Source organism: Chiloscyllium plagiosum, unplaced genomic scaffold, assembly GCF_037043375.1.
Source record: "Chiloscyllium plagiosum isolate Xiang-an unplaced genomic scaffold, Cpla_swu_hap1 HiC_scaffold_7, whole genome shotgun sequence".
In the NCBI taxonomy this organism is placed as follows: domain Eukaryota; kingdom Metazoa; phylum Chordata; class Chondrichthyes; order Orectolobiformes; family Hemiscylliidae; genus Chiloscyllium; species Chiloscyllium plagiosum.
This window is the reverse complement of record NW_028270145.1, coordinates 9,777,903-9,790,862: the sequence shown is the minus strand read 5'-3', so window position 1 is coordinate 9,790,862 and position 12,960 is coordinate 9,777,903. Positions and strand designations below refer to the sequence as shown.

General features: G+C 38.0%; 1 protein-coding gene across 1 annotated transcript in view; it reads right to left on the bottom strand.

Annotated features, from left to right (window-relative positions):
* The window catches only part of LOC122551286 (spermatogenesis-associated serine-rich protein 2-like), a 161,906-nt gene continuing 148,946 nt past the window's right edge, over positions 1 to 12,960 (bottom strand). The window contains exons 9-12 of the mRNA XM_043692962.2: positions 12,413 to 12,522; positions 10,301 to 10,403; positions 6,251 to 6,447; positions 1 to 4,178 (exon numbers count right to left, since the gene is read on the bottom strand). Coding sequence (XP_043548897.2) covers positions 3,771 to 4,178; positions 6,251 to 6,447; positions 10,301 to 10,403; positions 12,413 to 12,522 — 818 coding nt within the window. The 3' untranslated portion in view covers positions 1 to 3,770. The remainder of the gene's footprint in view (positions 4,179 to 6,250; positions 6,448 to 10,300; positions 10,404 to 12,412; positions 12,523 to 12,960) is intronic.

Here is a 12,960-nt window from a genome sequence, read left to right as displayed (position 1 = left end):
AATGAATGATACATGAACATTTATTTAAGTTTTCTTTTGAACTAAAATTAATGTGAACACATTTGCAGACAGGTTACAGGCAGACCTCAAGACAGTTTGTTTGTAATCCTTGCTAAGGGTGCAAGATTATTCCGCAAAGCAACAACTACAAATGCTGTAGCCAAGCTAGGAATAGTAGACTGGATAATAATTTAGTATTTGAGAAATAGTAAAAATATTTTTGTATATAAAATCATTTGATTATGTTGGCAGATGTTCATGGCTTTTAGTACAACAGTTGGATAGATCATTTCAGTTGACCTAATCAAAACTATACTTGCAAATCTCAGAGATTGTAGCAGAGGCCTACTGATTCTGGACTGCAAATGAGTAAAATCATTTAACCTGTGCTGTAATTCTTCAACCTGTTTGGGATAGTTCTCTCACACTGGATGTATTACTGAAATTAATTCTTGAAGCAGCAATATTGACAGATACAATATTATTTTTGGCATTCATCATCTCCTTACTAAAATGACAATGTTGTTGTGACTTGTATGATGAAATTAAAGAGTCACTTTTCATCATTATTGTGCAAAGCTAAGTTTGTAACTTAACACAGGAGTACAAACAATAAGACTTTATCAGCAAACACACATCAGTATATCACAGCAAATTGTTTCTGAGATTGAAAGTCTCCAATACTTCAAATGGGAACAGCTAGCTTATGACTCAAGTAGTACTGTAAGTGTTGGGAACGACAAAAATTGGGTTTATTCCAGCCCAATGTACTCCTGCCTGGATAAATAGTCAATGTGAGCAGTACACTTGCCATATTGTAATTTCTTCAGTTCTTGCTGCAGTTGCTCAAGGAAATTTTAGTTATCAACCAGTTAATGGTGTGAGTGTTGTCTAGTGCTGGTGTATGATGATTGCTGTCTGATCCTGTTGGGTTTTGCAATTTGTTTTTCATATGGTAGTTTTGGTGCAAAAAGTTATGTCCCATTTGCTTCATGAAGTAAAAGTCTCTACATTAAGTTAAGCTTCTACATTGTGTAAGCCACATTCCACAATGTCAATTTTCCCAGAATAGGCAGCACTAAGACCCAGCAATGGCTTCCCTCTGAGACGGATATTTTAAAAATTAGACAAATGCAGTCAGATTGATGAAACACAAGATTCTCTTTTCTTTTTGACTGAAACTGGAAAGATGGTACCATTTCCATGTTCAGGTTCATGGTTATCCTTAAATGGACCATTAAGTGAACATTTACGTCCATTAGTCTTCAACCATCATACTAACAAAAACATCATAAACTGATTGGAAAGCAGATTAAAAGAAAACAATTTTAAGCAGTGTAAATTGTATATTTAAAGCTGAGAATATACAAAAGATTGATAACCATCCTCGTTCTTTAAGGAATTCACCTGTATTGCATTTACAGCTTCAGATAATTAACTCTGACGAGGCCCATAGAGCTCATTAGTTATTAGCAGCTTTCCAGGGATGAAACAAGCTTTTTTGAAATCAAACATGAGATTTATTTTTAAATGAGATTAAGGTTTCATGGCTCAACTCAGTTTAAGACTGAATTCGTTCTTCGAGTCGCCTCACTAATTAAAAAGAAGCACATATAAGACCTTAAGTGGGCTAACATTGTACCCTGTTTGTCTACTTAAATTTTAGATTCAACATAAGATACAAGATAAACAATTCATGCCAGTGAATGCAAGACATGTTGGACAACCAACATCAAGTTTGACAGTCATGCCATGTTCTAGAGGCGCCCTAAGTTTAAGATGCACACTTGGTAAACATGATGGGTGGAATATGAAGCAGCAGTATGCATCATAACTCATTCTTGCATTCACTAGGCGCAGCTACAAAGATAGGCCAAGAGACTTAACTGAATTGAAATCCTATTACATGACATATTTCAATTACTACTTAGTTCAAATTAGGATCTTCTAATTAATGTTTGGTCCATTTGTTTGGAACATTCACTTAATGACTCTATATTATTCAAGGCACTTTTCCTAAGTGAGAACATGATTATATTTTAATCATCCAAATCAACAATTGGTGAATGCAGAAACAATTCCTGTTTTTATGTGCAAATTTTAATTATTCACAGAAATCTTAAAATATCTTGGCAGATTTATAATTATTAATTAATTGAAACACTGGGGAACAAAAATATTTTAGCTTTTTAACCTGGGAAGTAATAAACCAAACAAAATTATCACTGTGGTCCATGATCCATGATCAATGATTCCTGAGTATGCTTCTGCTGATTTTTCTTTATGTTTTGGAAATATTGAAATTAACGTTCAGAGTCAGCACTAAGGCCTGATGTTTTGCTATTGTACCAACTATGGAATCTCAAGTGGAATCTTTACATAACTGCTATATTTCCAAGTTCAATAGAGGATGTTCACAATTCATAAATTGAATATATAGTAATATTTAGTGTAAAATAACTTGAAACATTTAAAGTTGTATGGTTTTCCATTGATTTACGTAAAACCGTTTAAGGAAAGGTTAGATTTAACAGTAAACCGTGAGGAGGAAGGATGGTCCTTTAACATTCAAAATTATCATACCAGTTTCTTCCTATGATACAAACAAAATGGGAGCTTTAACATCTGCTAGCACCAGAAGTTACAAACAGAGTTATAGAAAGTTTGATTATGACTTGTAAGTCACAGTTTCGAACTGCGTTTCTATAGTAGAGCCAAATAATGATTTTTAAAAATTGCTTGATACGAACAGAATGTCCATGGGATTGCACCTGTCCTCATATATAATATGTATATGCTTTCCATGTATGTGGCACTTATACAATACAATGATTTCCTTGTCTATTTCCTTACAGAAGTCTTAAAATAATCTCATAATATTTGTTGTATCATGTGTCAATTTGGAGAAGGAATGCAGGTTTATCTTCTTTGAACAAAAATATACATTTTCTGATAGGAAATGTAATTTTTTTTCCTAACACTGAAGGTGAATGCCTCACACAAGTCACCATAATTTTAGTCAACATGTTCCTAGTTGACCACTGGGTTTGAGAAGTTGGAAGGTATAATGTAGACACTCTATTCACTCCTCAGAGCTCTCTTTACAGAATTAGTGACCTGAATCAAGAAATAAAAGTGATCGTCTGATCTCTGAAACCATGTCTAGGACAAAGTGAACTAGAAAAGTCATAAGGGTGCCAGAAATCAAAGGGACTTTTAAAAAAAAAATGTAATCACTGAAATGATTTGAATCTTCACTGGAATTTTGACATTTTCTATCAGATTTTAAATCATTCATTGCTGTAGAATGTTACTAACTAGCTTTGCTAAAATGCCTTGGCAGTGTTACTAAGAATGAATAATGTCATCAAGGTGACTTTTTGTTAAAGGGGCAGTCCTCAACAAAACAATGCTTGATCATTGTTATTGGCTGTTTGGTGAACATGATGTGAGGGCATAATTTTCAAAAGATAAAGTTGCATCCCAAAGTTTTTCATGAATGGTCTATGTATTAAATCATTGCAACTTCAATAATTGAATTTATAGGTTTAATGCCCTTTCAAGGCTTTTCATTCACTTCCTCCTCCCAAAATTATAATTAAAACTTTCTGTATTACCTACTTAAAATTCTTCACTCAATAAATGCAATTTTCAGCAATAAAAGGCCTACATTCTTTTTTTAATCCAAGTTAAGAAAATAATCATTTTTTTCAAGTCTTAAATTGGCAGAAATTGCATAAATGTAAATTATGAATGCTACTGCAAATAAATTAAGCTACCGCAGTCATTCTATTAGGTAAAGACAACACTTTAGTATCTACAGATGTTTCTGGCTTTATGGGACATGATCTATACTGGGAAGCTCGGTCACTGAGAACTACAGATATAGTGGTAGCTAGTTCAGGGGTTGCTGAGTTGGTGTTCATTTGAACTGGCAGTACAGTACTGCTAGAAGTAGAATCTGTTGGGAGCAGTTTGTCTACATCATGAGATGAACTCTGATGCTTAGACTTGCTATGTTGATTCTGGTTCTTAAAGCCATCTTGGGCACGTCCCTTTCGGCTCCTGTTCCTACACTCATCTGATCTTCCAGGAAGGTGATTTTCATTGAGCCGGAGGCCTTGCGCTCGGGAATTCAATCCTCGTCTTTGACCAGATGGGCCATTACGTTGATAATTCTACATGAAAGGATGAGAAAGGAAAAACAAGTATTTATCAGCAGCAAAGAATACAATTGTACATCTCGGAAATTCCGTGTCATTTGTCATAAAACAAGACCAAGTATTACACTTGATTTAAAGTAAAAGCAGGGTTCTAATTCACATGGCAAAGAGGAAGGAGTAGGAGCATTTGGTTTCTAAAACACTGCAAAGTGTGCAATGTAAAGTTATGTCACCTTTCCTTTTAACATGCAAATAGGCTATCACTTGTCATTGTGGATTTTTTCTCAAGTATGCATAATCTGAAAAACTAGAGTTTTAAAATAACCTCTCCTCTTTCCTAAACCATCAGGCCCTCCATTTCTTCCCCTGTGGCTGGATCCTGCATGTGAAAGGTCGTGGTTTAAATGTTAGTGAACGAGGGACCAGAATTTGGCCAGGCCCAAATACAAAAAGTGCTGGAGAAATTCAGCAGGACGAGCAGCACCTGTATATGGAGAAAAGGAGTTGATGTTTCAAGTCCAGTGAGCCTTCACCACAACACTAACTCTGTTCCTCTCTCTACAGATGCTGCCAGAGCTGCTAAGTTTCTCCAGCGCTTTCTGATTTTGTTTCAGATTTCCAGTGTCCATAGTCCTTTATTTTATTTGGATGTCAGGACTATTGGCAGAACTTTTGTATTATTCTTTTCTAACTAATATAATGACGGGAGTTGATGATTGTAGAATCTATTATTTAGGTTTACTGCTCAGTGCTGTACAGCAATTATAGAATCTGTATTATTATAACTTTTACTTAGATAAAATAAAACTAGTTAGTATGAAAGAAAGGTAAAAACTTAGTATTTTGGGAAGGCAAGACCAAATGAGTTGAAGGACCTTTAAATGTGAACCTATCACGTTGTCTGGATGGCATTAAATTATTTTTCTCTCATGGTCCTCAAGATAGAAAGGCCTATAAATTCAGAAGTGTAAGAGTGCTCCCACTTGAGATAAATAATTGCCTCCTTGTGTTAGTAAATGACTGGCCCAACTTTGGACTCTCTTTGATGCTCAACTGCATTATTGATTTGGTCTTGGATTGCAATCAGGAAAAACCAATCTCCATGCAGCCTAACATGCAGCCCTTCTGCTGCGACTAGACATGAGGACTTTATAAAAAGATACTTATTTAAACCCAGAGCAGGATTGCTGATGTTCTCCCCTACAGCAATTATTGTTGTGACTTTCTGACTTAGTTTTCATTTCCTGCCTGGCCTGTTTTGTCTTCCTGTTTGGCCTTGTTTCCTGATCATAGGTTCCTTTTCATTTACCTGAAGTTCTCGGAGGCACTAGCCGCTACCTGATCTTCCATTGTGCCATTTTTGGAATGTGCCCACTATGCTCAGGTGCTGTGTGAGTCAGGAAAGTGAGACCCAAGATCAAGGGATCTTGGTCACAATTCAGGTGTAGTGATAGATCCCTTCAACAATGTGTGTGCCCAAACTATCAGACCCTAGTGCCATTGCTAGTAATAATAGGTGCTCTCTGATCCAACAAGGCACTTCTACCTCATATAAATATGGTAATGACTAAGATTACTTCCATAATGTCCAAGTATTAATCTGCCAGTAATTGAAATGGCTGATTTAATATCAAGCCACGTTTGGGAAGAAGCTGTAGTCCGAGGAACAATATTTAAATTATTCAAATCAGTCACAAGATATCCTTTCAGTGTTCTTACAGAAAGCTTTTGTCTCATTATCATGGGCTGGAATCAAATTCAAATTCTAAATGTTATTTGCATATTATTTGTGCTTAATAGTACGCAGGTGTTGGGTATGAACTGGGCACTCAGCCACTCTAGGTCGAAACAGATGAAAACTAGTTGTTGAGTTATGAGGTGTATATACTTGTATTGTATAACACTGCAAATAAATGTGAAAGTGTAAAGATGGGCTCTGTTTCAATCCTTTATCAACAAGCTCTTTGGAGTTTTAACAATAAAGACTAACATACCAAATCACCATCATTTTGTACGGGCTATAATAGTATTTCAAAATCTGGTAGAAAAGAAAGATAGCAATAACAATGTTAATGTGACAATCTTACCGGTCTGTCTGCAGGTACCTTCTGAATGCTAGAATTGTCCCTGGAATTCACTGCTTTAGAACTAACTGATGATAATGCAGCAAGTGAAGATGGCCCTGAAGGAACATTATTAGAACTGCCTTGAGGATTCAGATGTATTGGACTCAATGAGAAGGAGCACTGCAGTCTTGTAGAGTAGTTATTCTTTGGATGTGATACTGCACAGAAAAAAGATGTTTTCAAAAAAATGCTTTAAACATCTAGTTTTAGAGCATGAATGACTTTTCTCTTAAATCACTTCAAAGAATTACCATTTGGTTTTTCAAAGGTTGGAAATTGGTAACTTTGTTCAAAGTGGAAATTCAACTTGTAGATATTTTCCAAGTCCAACTTTGAAGTAAAAGCCAGATTTAGCCTTTGAGGAAGTTGGAGTCCAGTTTGGGCCGGTGCAGTACCTGGCAGGATTGGTGGCAGCTGCATTGGCAAGGTGTAGTGAGGACTCATAGTGGTGGGGGCACAATGGAGGCAAGTTGGTGCTAAACAATGGCAATTCATGTTCCAGTGTGCAGCACAGGGGTCAGGTGGCTGACTGCCAGGCTGATAGTCCATGGTGGAGCATTTAACAAGAAGGACTGTAAAGTTCTTTACTTTTCTGCCTTTGTGTTCTATGTTTTTGTTTATTTTGTAGGTGAGTGGTGACACTATACAACACTTTTCACTATTTTGAAACAAAATACACATGACAGACAGGTAGATGGATAGACAGAGGGAAGAGAGACTGAATAATAGGCCAGATGGTGCAGGTTTCTATCAAATAACTGAAATCCCTTGCCTGAACGTGCAATTCACAACCTGATGCTAAAAAGTGACTCACAGCAGCTCAATATAAGAAAGGAATTTTTAAACTGCATGGTTAGTAAGGAGCATTGTCAGTGTGAAGCAGACTTCACTTGAGTGAGACAAAGGAAAGTAAGCATATCTGGCAATTTTATTCAAAGTGGGAACTCAATGCTGAGCAGAAAGAGGTCTTGTGACTAAAGTTTCCATTGAGATGTAAACTCTCCAGATCTTCAGTGATACCTGGAGTGGAGTGATGTCACAAACTATTTAGTGATGCAATTGCAGGGAAAGCACTTGTGAATAGGATTAGCGAGTATTTCTAGTTTCTAAAGTGTTTTCTCGCTTAAAACTAGCTTGTTAAGTAGAAGATTGATATTAGTGTAAAATAAATTACAGTTATGTTACAGGGTGTTGTGGTGGGCGATTCTAACTTCCCCGATGTTGACTGAGACTCGATTAGTGCCAGGGGCTTGGATGAAGGAAATGTCTGTAAGACGTGTCCAGGACTGCTTTGTGAAGTAATATGTAAAAAGTCCAACTAGGGAAGGGGTCATACGAAACCTGTTGTTGGGGAATAGGCTTGGTCCGGTGATTGACATTTTAGTGGGAGAGCGTTTCAGGAACAATAACCATGATTCCGTAAGTTTTAATTTCTTATGGATAAAGAGAAGAGTGGTCCTCAGGTGAAAGTATTAAACTGGGGGAACGGCTAACTACCAGAATATTACACAGGAACTGGGAAATGTAGATTAAGAGTGGCTGTTTGAGGGTAAATCCACATCTGGCATGTAGGAATCTTTTAAAGGCCAATTGATTAGAGTTCAGGGTGAGCATTTTGCTGTGAAAAAAATGGATAAGGATAATAAGACTCAGGAACTTTCGCCTATAAGAGAAATTGTGAGCTTGGTCAAAAAGAAAAAGGAGGCATGAGTAGGGTTTAGGAAATTGAAGACAGACAGAGCCCCCGAAGAATTAAGAGAAGCGGGAAATAACTTAAAGAGTTAGGAGTTTAGTGTTGAATCCTAGAGGCAAAATGACAGACCAAATGGCCTACTTCTGTTCCTATCTTTTTCTCTACGTTGACTTTAATAGTTTGAAGGTGCTAAATAAGAACAGATTGTCATTTTCCTGCAATTGATCTGAAATAACACACATCTCCATTATTACATACTAATTAAAGTGCTGCAGGACTATACATAGCTTCCAAGGCAGAAAATAGCCTAATTGATCAAACCAACCTAAATCAGTTTTGCCCCTTTGTCAAACAAACGGATTTTATCATATTTTTCCACCTTTTACCCCAACTCCCTTCATGTCTGTTGCCTTACGTTCCCTATCTAACCCAACCTTGAATGTTAGTAAAGTTTCTACCTCAACCATTGACCTTAGAAGTGAACTTCAAATCTTCTCAACTTCATATGAAGCACTTCTTCTTATTTCCTGTTCCAAATTTTTTAAGCCTGGATTTTCGCCATTCCAGCGAGCATCAGTAATTTCCCACCTTGTGAGATATGTCTCTTTTAAAAGGGACATTCAGTGAAGGCAGGTGCTTGTAGAGGGTGCTCAGAGGTAACCACTGAGGCAGGCGAGAGTCACGGTGGGCTGGTTAGAAGGCCTGCCTCAGTTTAATGGGACTTCATGAATGCATCAACATCCTTACTCAGAAGAGCCTTATTATAAAAGCTGGGATAAACTCCAAGACTCAGTAATGGATTAGTTCAGCAAGGTATCCACTTAAACAGACTGAAGTGGAGTCTTTGCCTTGATAGATTGACATTTTCATTAAGTTATACTAAGTTATTCTTTCTTTGAACTCTTTCTTTCAATATCCATGTACTTACTTTCGCACTGCAGATTAAGATGTGCACAATGAGGATATCTTTTGTTATTGATCTTTTGATAGCTCTGTTTGATTAACCCTTTTATAGGATTGTAAGTGCAGACATTTCTTTCCAGAATAGATTTGTGAATTAGATTAGATTACTTACAGCATGGAAACAGGCCCTTCGGCCCAACAAGTCCACACCGACCCGCCGAAGCACACCCACCCAGACCCATTCCCCTACATTTACCCCTGCACCTAACACTACGGGCAATTTAGCATGGCCAATTCATCTAACCTGCACATTTTTGGACTGTGGGAGGAAATTGGAGCACCCGGAGGAACTCACGCAGACACGGGGAGCATGTGCAAACTTCACATAGTCAGTCGCCTGAGGCGGGAATTGAACCTGGGTCTCTGGCGCTGTGAGGCAGCAGTGCTAACCACTGTGCCATCGTGCCGCCCACATTAGTGTTTTTGCAGTGCAGTTCAATACTTGATGTAGTTTTATTGGTTCTAAAGTGTATTTGCATGAGTGGGCATGTACTATGCAGAAGATTAATGGAGGGGGCAGAAGAGACATAACTTTTTGAACATACTTCTCAAAAAATTCCGAAACCAAGGTCATAGTTCACAAATCCTCTGAAGCTGGTGCGACTCCATAAAAGGTGCAGTGGGTGTACCAGAAGCCAACCCCTGTCTGAGCAAAGCTGATCAGGGGAATGCAGCCTGAAATCCTCACCTATACAGGTGAAAACTCCAGCACAGAAGTCTTGGAATTGTGTTGCACGCATTTTCAAAAAGGCCTCCGAGTCAATGAGATTCCATAAAAATCAGTTCATAACCTTGTATCTATCACTCCAATGCTGCATTGTTCAACTGATGGAATCTGTCAGCTATTTCCTCCAAACTATCCCTTCAATATGTTAAATACTTCAGTTATCTCACTTGGCATTGAGATATGTGCTTTCTCATAATAGGCAACATCTGAGTGAATTTTACTAGTTCTAAGCCACATAATCCATCCCTTAGTAAAAGTGAAGTCACCATAGTCCCAGAGGAATTTAGCACTGCTCTCTCATTAGAGAGAGAGACCTCTGGAGGTGATTTAGCATAAGGATCACTCGACCTCAGTAGAGGGATGAGGTTGAGAAGGAAGGACCTTCATGCTAACCTCAACAGCAGATTATAATTCTTGTGATAAAATCTAGAATTCTGTCTGCGTGTATGGTCAAGTTAATCCAAGGTACTTTTGCTAATGCTCTATAAAGCTATACCCACAAAATCTCTCCACTGTTTCATAACTGTGTTGATGACAATGGTCTAACTGACTCATTCACAGGAAATATGTCACTTTCCGTAATTCTTGTATTCAACTCATTTTATCTAACCATAGACCATTTCCTTGCCTTCTCCAAACCGTTGAATCTGGGCTTGCAGACTATCAATGTTACCAGTGAATCGGGCTGATCTCCCCAGGTCTTCGTCATATTTGCGTTCACTTACAAATTGCTGTTTGGAACAGATAAAACTTCAGTTAAAGTCAAGGCATTGTCATTTGCAGTGCTCAAAACACCTAGACGTTATCTTTCAAACAAACATGACAGCATCTTTTGCTCCCCTGGAGCATTCTGTGTTTCCCAAAGCAAGCATGACATCCTAAATTATGTATAATATCAGTTCCAAACCAACGTGGCTGACTCTTAAAAGTGCTTGTAAAAATATTACAATCCACTCAATTTTGTCAAAGACAGGGCAACTAGGGATTGATAAATTCCATCCGAGCCAGCAACACCTTTGTCCCAATAATTAAAAACGAATTCAAAGTGCCATATATAACAGAGCGGTACAGCAGAAAGAACTGTGTTCAAAAGCTGAATTGTGCTAAATTACCTTGTTTCAATAATGTCTGTACATTGTTTTGGACAGTTTCTTGTGACTACACTACACTATACAGTAAATTATTTTTATTCTTACATGGGATGCGAGGTCATTGGAAAGACCAGCATTTATTGCCCAACATTATTTGCTCTTGAGACTGTGGTGATGAGCTGCTTTGTTGATCCAACGCAGCTCGTGTTGAGAAGGCACACCCTTAGTACTGTTCAGAAGCAAATTCTATGATTTTGATACATCAACAATGACATAATAATGCCATAACACTCCAATGGAGTGTAAATTGTAGTAAAAATTTGAAATGGTGGTATTCCCCTGAGTCCATTGCTCTCGTCTTTCAAACAGTAGATATTGAAGTTTGGAAAGTACTGTTGAAGAAGCCTTCAAATGTGCTGCCGCAGTGTCTCATAAGTTTGAATAACAAATGAAGAAATGCAAATTCAGCATAATCTGGATTTAAGTGCTAGCATAATAATGACCATGTAACCATTGTTGATTTTTGTAAAATCCCATCTGGTTCACTAATGTCCTTTAGGGATGGGAATCTGACACCTGATCTGGCCTACAAGTGATTCTGAAACCCGTGTCAATGTGGTTAATTCTTAACTGCCCTTCTGAAATCATCGACCACACTCAGTCCTATCAAACTGCTACAATGTCTAAAGGAAGGAATGAAACTGGACAGACACTCAGTTTCAACCAAGACACTGGAAATAGCAATGGTGAATGCAACTTGTTGACCATGCTAAGTCCTTCTTCTAAACAGTAGGGAGCATCTGCTAAAGTTTTGACAGCTGCCCCTTTACAGTGCTTCAATACTCCCTTCAATACTCTCACAGATAAAAAGAAACACACTTGTGACAGATAGATTGGTGAAGACAAGATCAGGTACATTTTTTTCCCCTCATGCTAGTTCTCTCATCATATTTTTCAGGACATGGCCAACTCAACAAGTTGTGTCTAATCTTCCAGCACTCGAGTTATTTATGCCTATGTAAAGCACTTAAAGGTTTTCAGTGATGGTTTATAATGTTTTACAGTAATCTTTGCTTATATTACATCAAAGTCCTCCTTTCGCTGAATATATGCAACAGAGACAGAATTTGAAAATATGCAAATAATCTGAAGCCATTGCTTCTTATAGCCTTGACAAGAAAGCTCATTTGGCAGGAGATAAATTGGCTCAAAATTGGTTGTGACTATGTATCAGCAAAAAGATTTTCAAATAAGGACTGAGTATTCAGCATCTGTGTAAGAATTCAAGCTGGAACACATGATCTGTGGGGAACCAGAACTTAAAACAAATGTAAAACTCCAGTTGAAATCGCGGGAGTAATGTTTCAATTTATTTCTAGGATGGGTGCGAAATGGGTGGTGATCCATGGAGCCTGTTCTTAGCTTAAGGCCTGGTTTTCAATCGAACTGCTCAAGCCATGGCTGGTAGAAAGGTTCTCCACTGCAGTTCACTTATTTTTGATACTGAAACATGGCTATATCTTTACACAATCAAGCTGGTAGTTGAGGAGTGGGAGTAAGATGCGAATGCAAGTGGGTGGGAAAGGGGCTGCTAGTTTACCAGGTAAAGGGGAAAGTTAAAGATGTAAACAGTCCCTTCTGTCACTCACCTTAATCTCTGCTCTAAGTTCAGCAAGCTGGGATTCTGACATCTGGATAGCCATATCTGTCAATCTCTTCAGCTCCTCAGCTCTCCTCTGTCTTGCATCCAGGATCTCCACTGAGAAACACAACACAAAATTAACTCAAATCAGCAAAGAGCTTGAACTTTCAGCAGCTTTTAACTTGGGGATCATGATTTACACTCTGTCTCTACAATAGGCAGCCAGCAAGTCACTGTATTCTACCGGGATTTCAATTGAGTCTATGCTCTTACTTGGTCAGAATTCATATTCTGCCTTTGGTTGGGATGGTGCAAGTAGGAAGCAGGAAAATTTGGTCAGTCACCTCACTGCCTGATTGCAGGATTGGATCGAATAGGTTCCACACTTCCAACAGAGGTTCATGACTTTTAAATTTCAACAACCTCATGTTTGTTTTCTGTATGATTGTTGGGCACCCAGTTAAAAGCCTTTAACAGCAAAGGAGTATCCAGCATTCGGTAGGAGGTGAGCAGCGTGTGCTAACCATTTGTGATGTGGAAAGCTTTCTGTTTCTG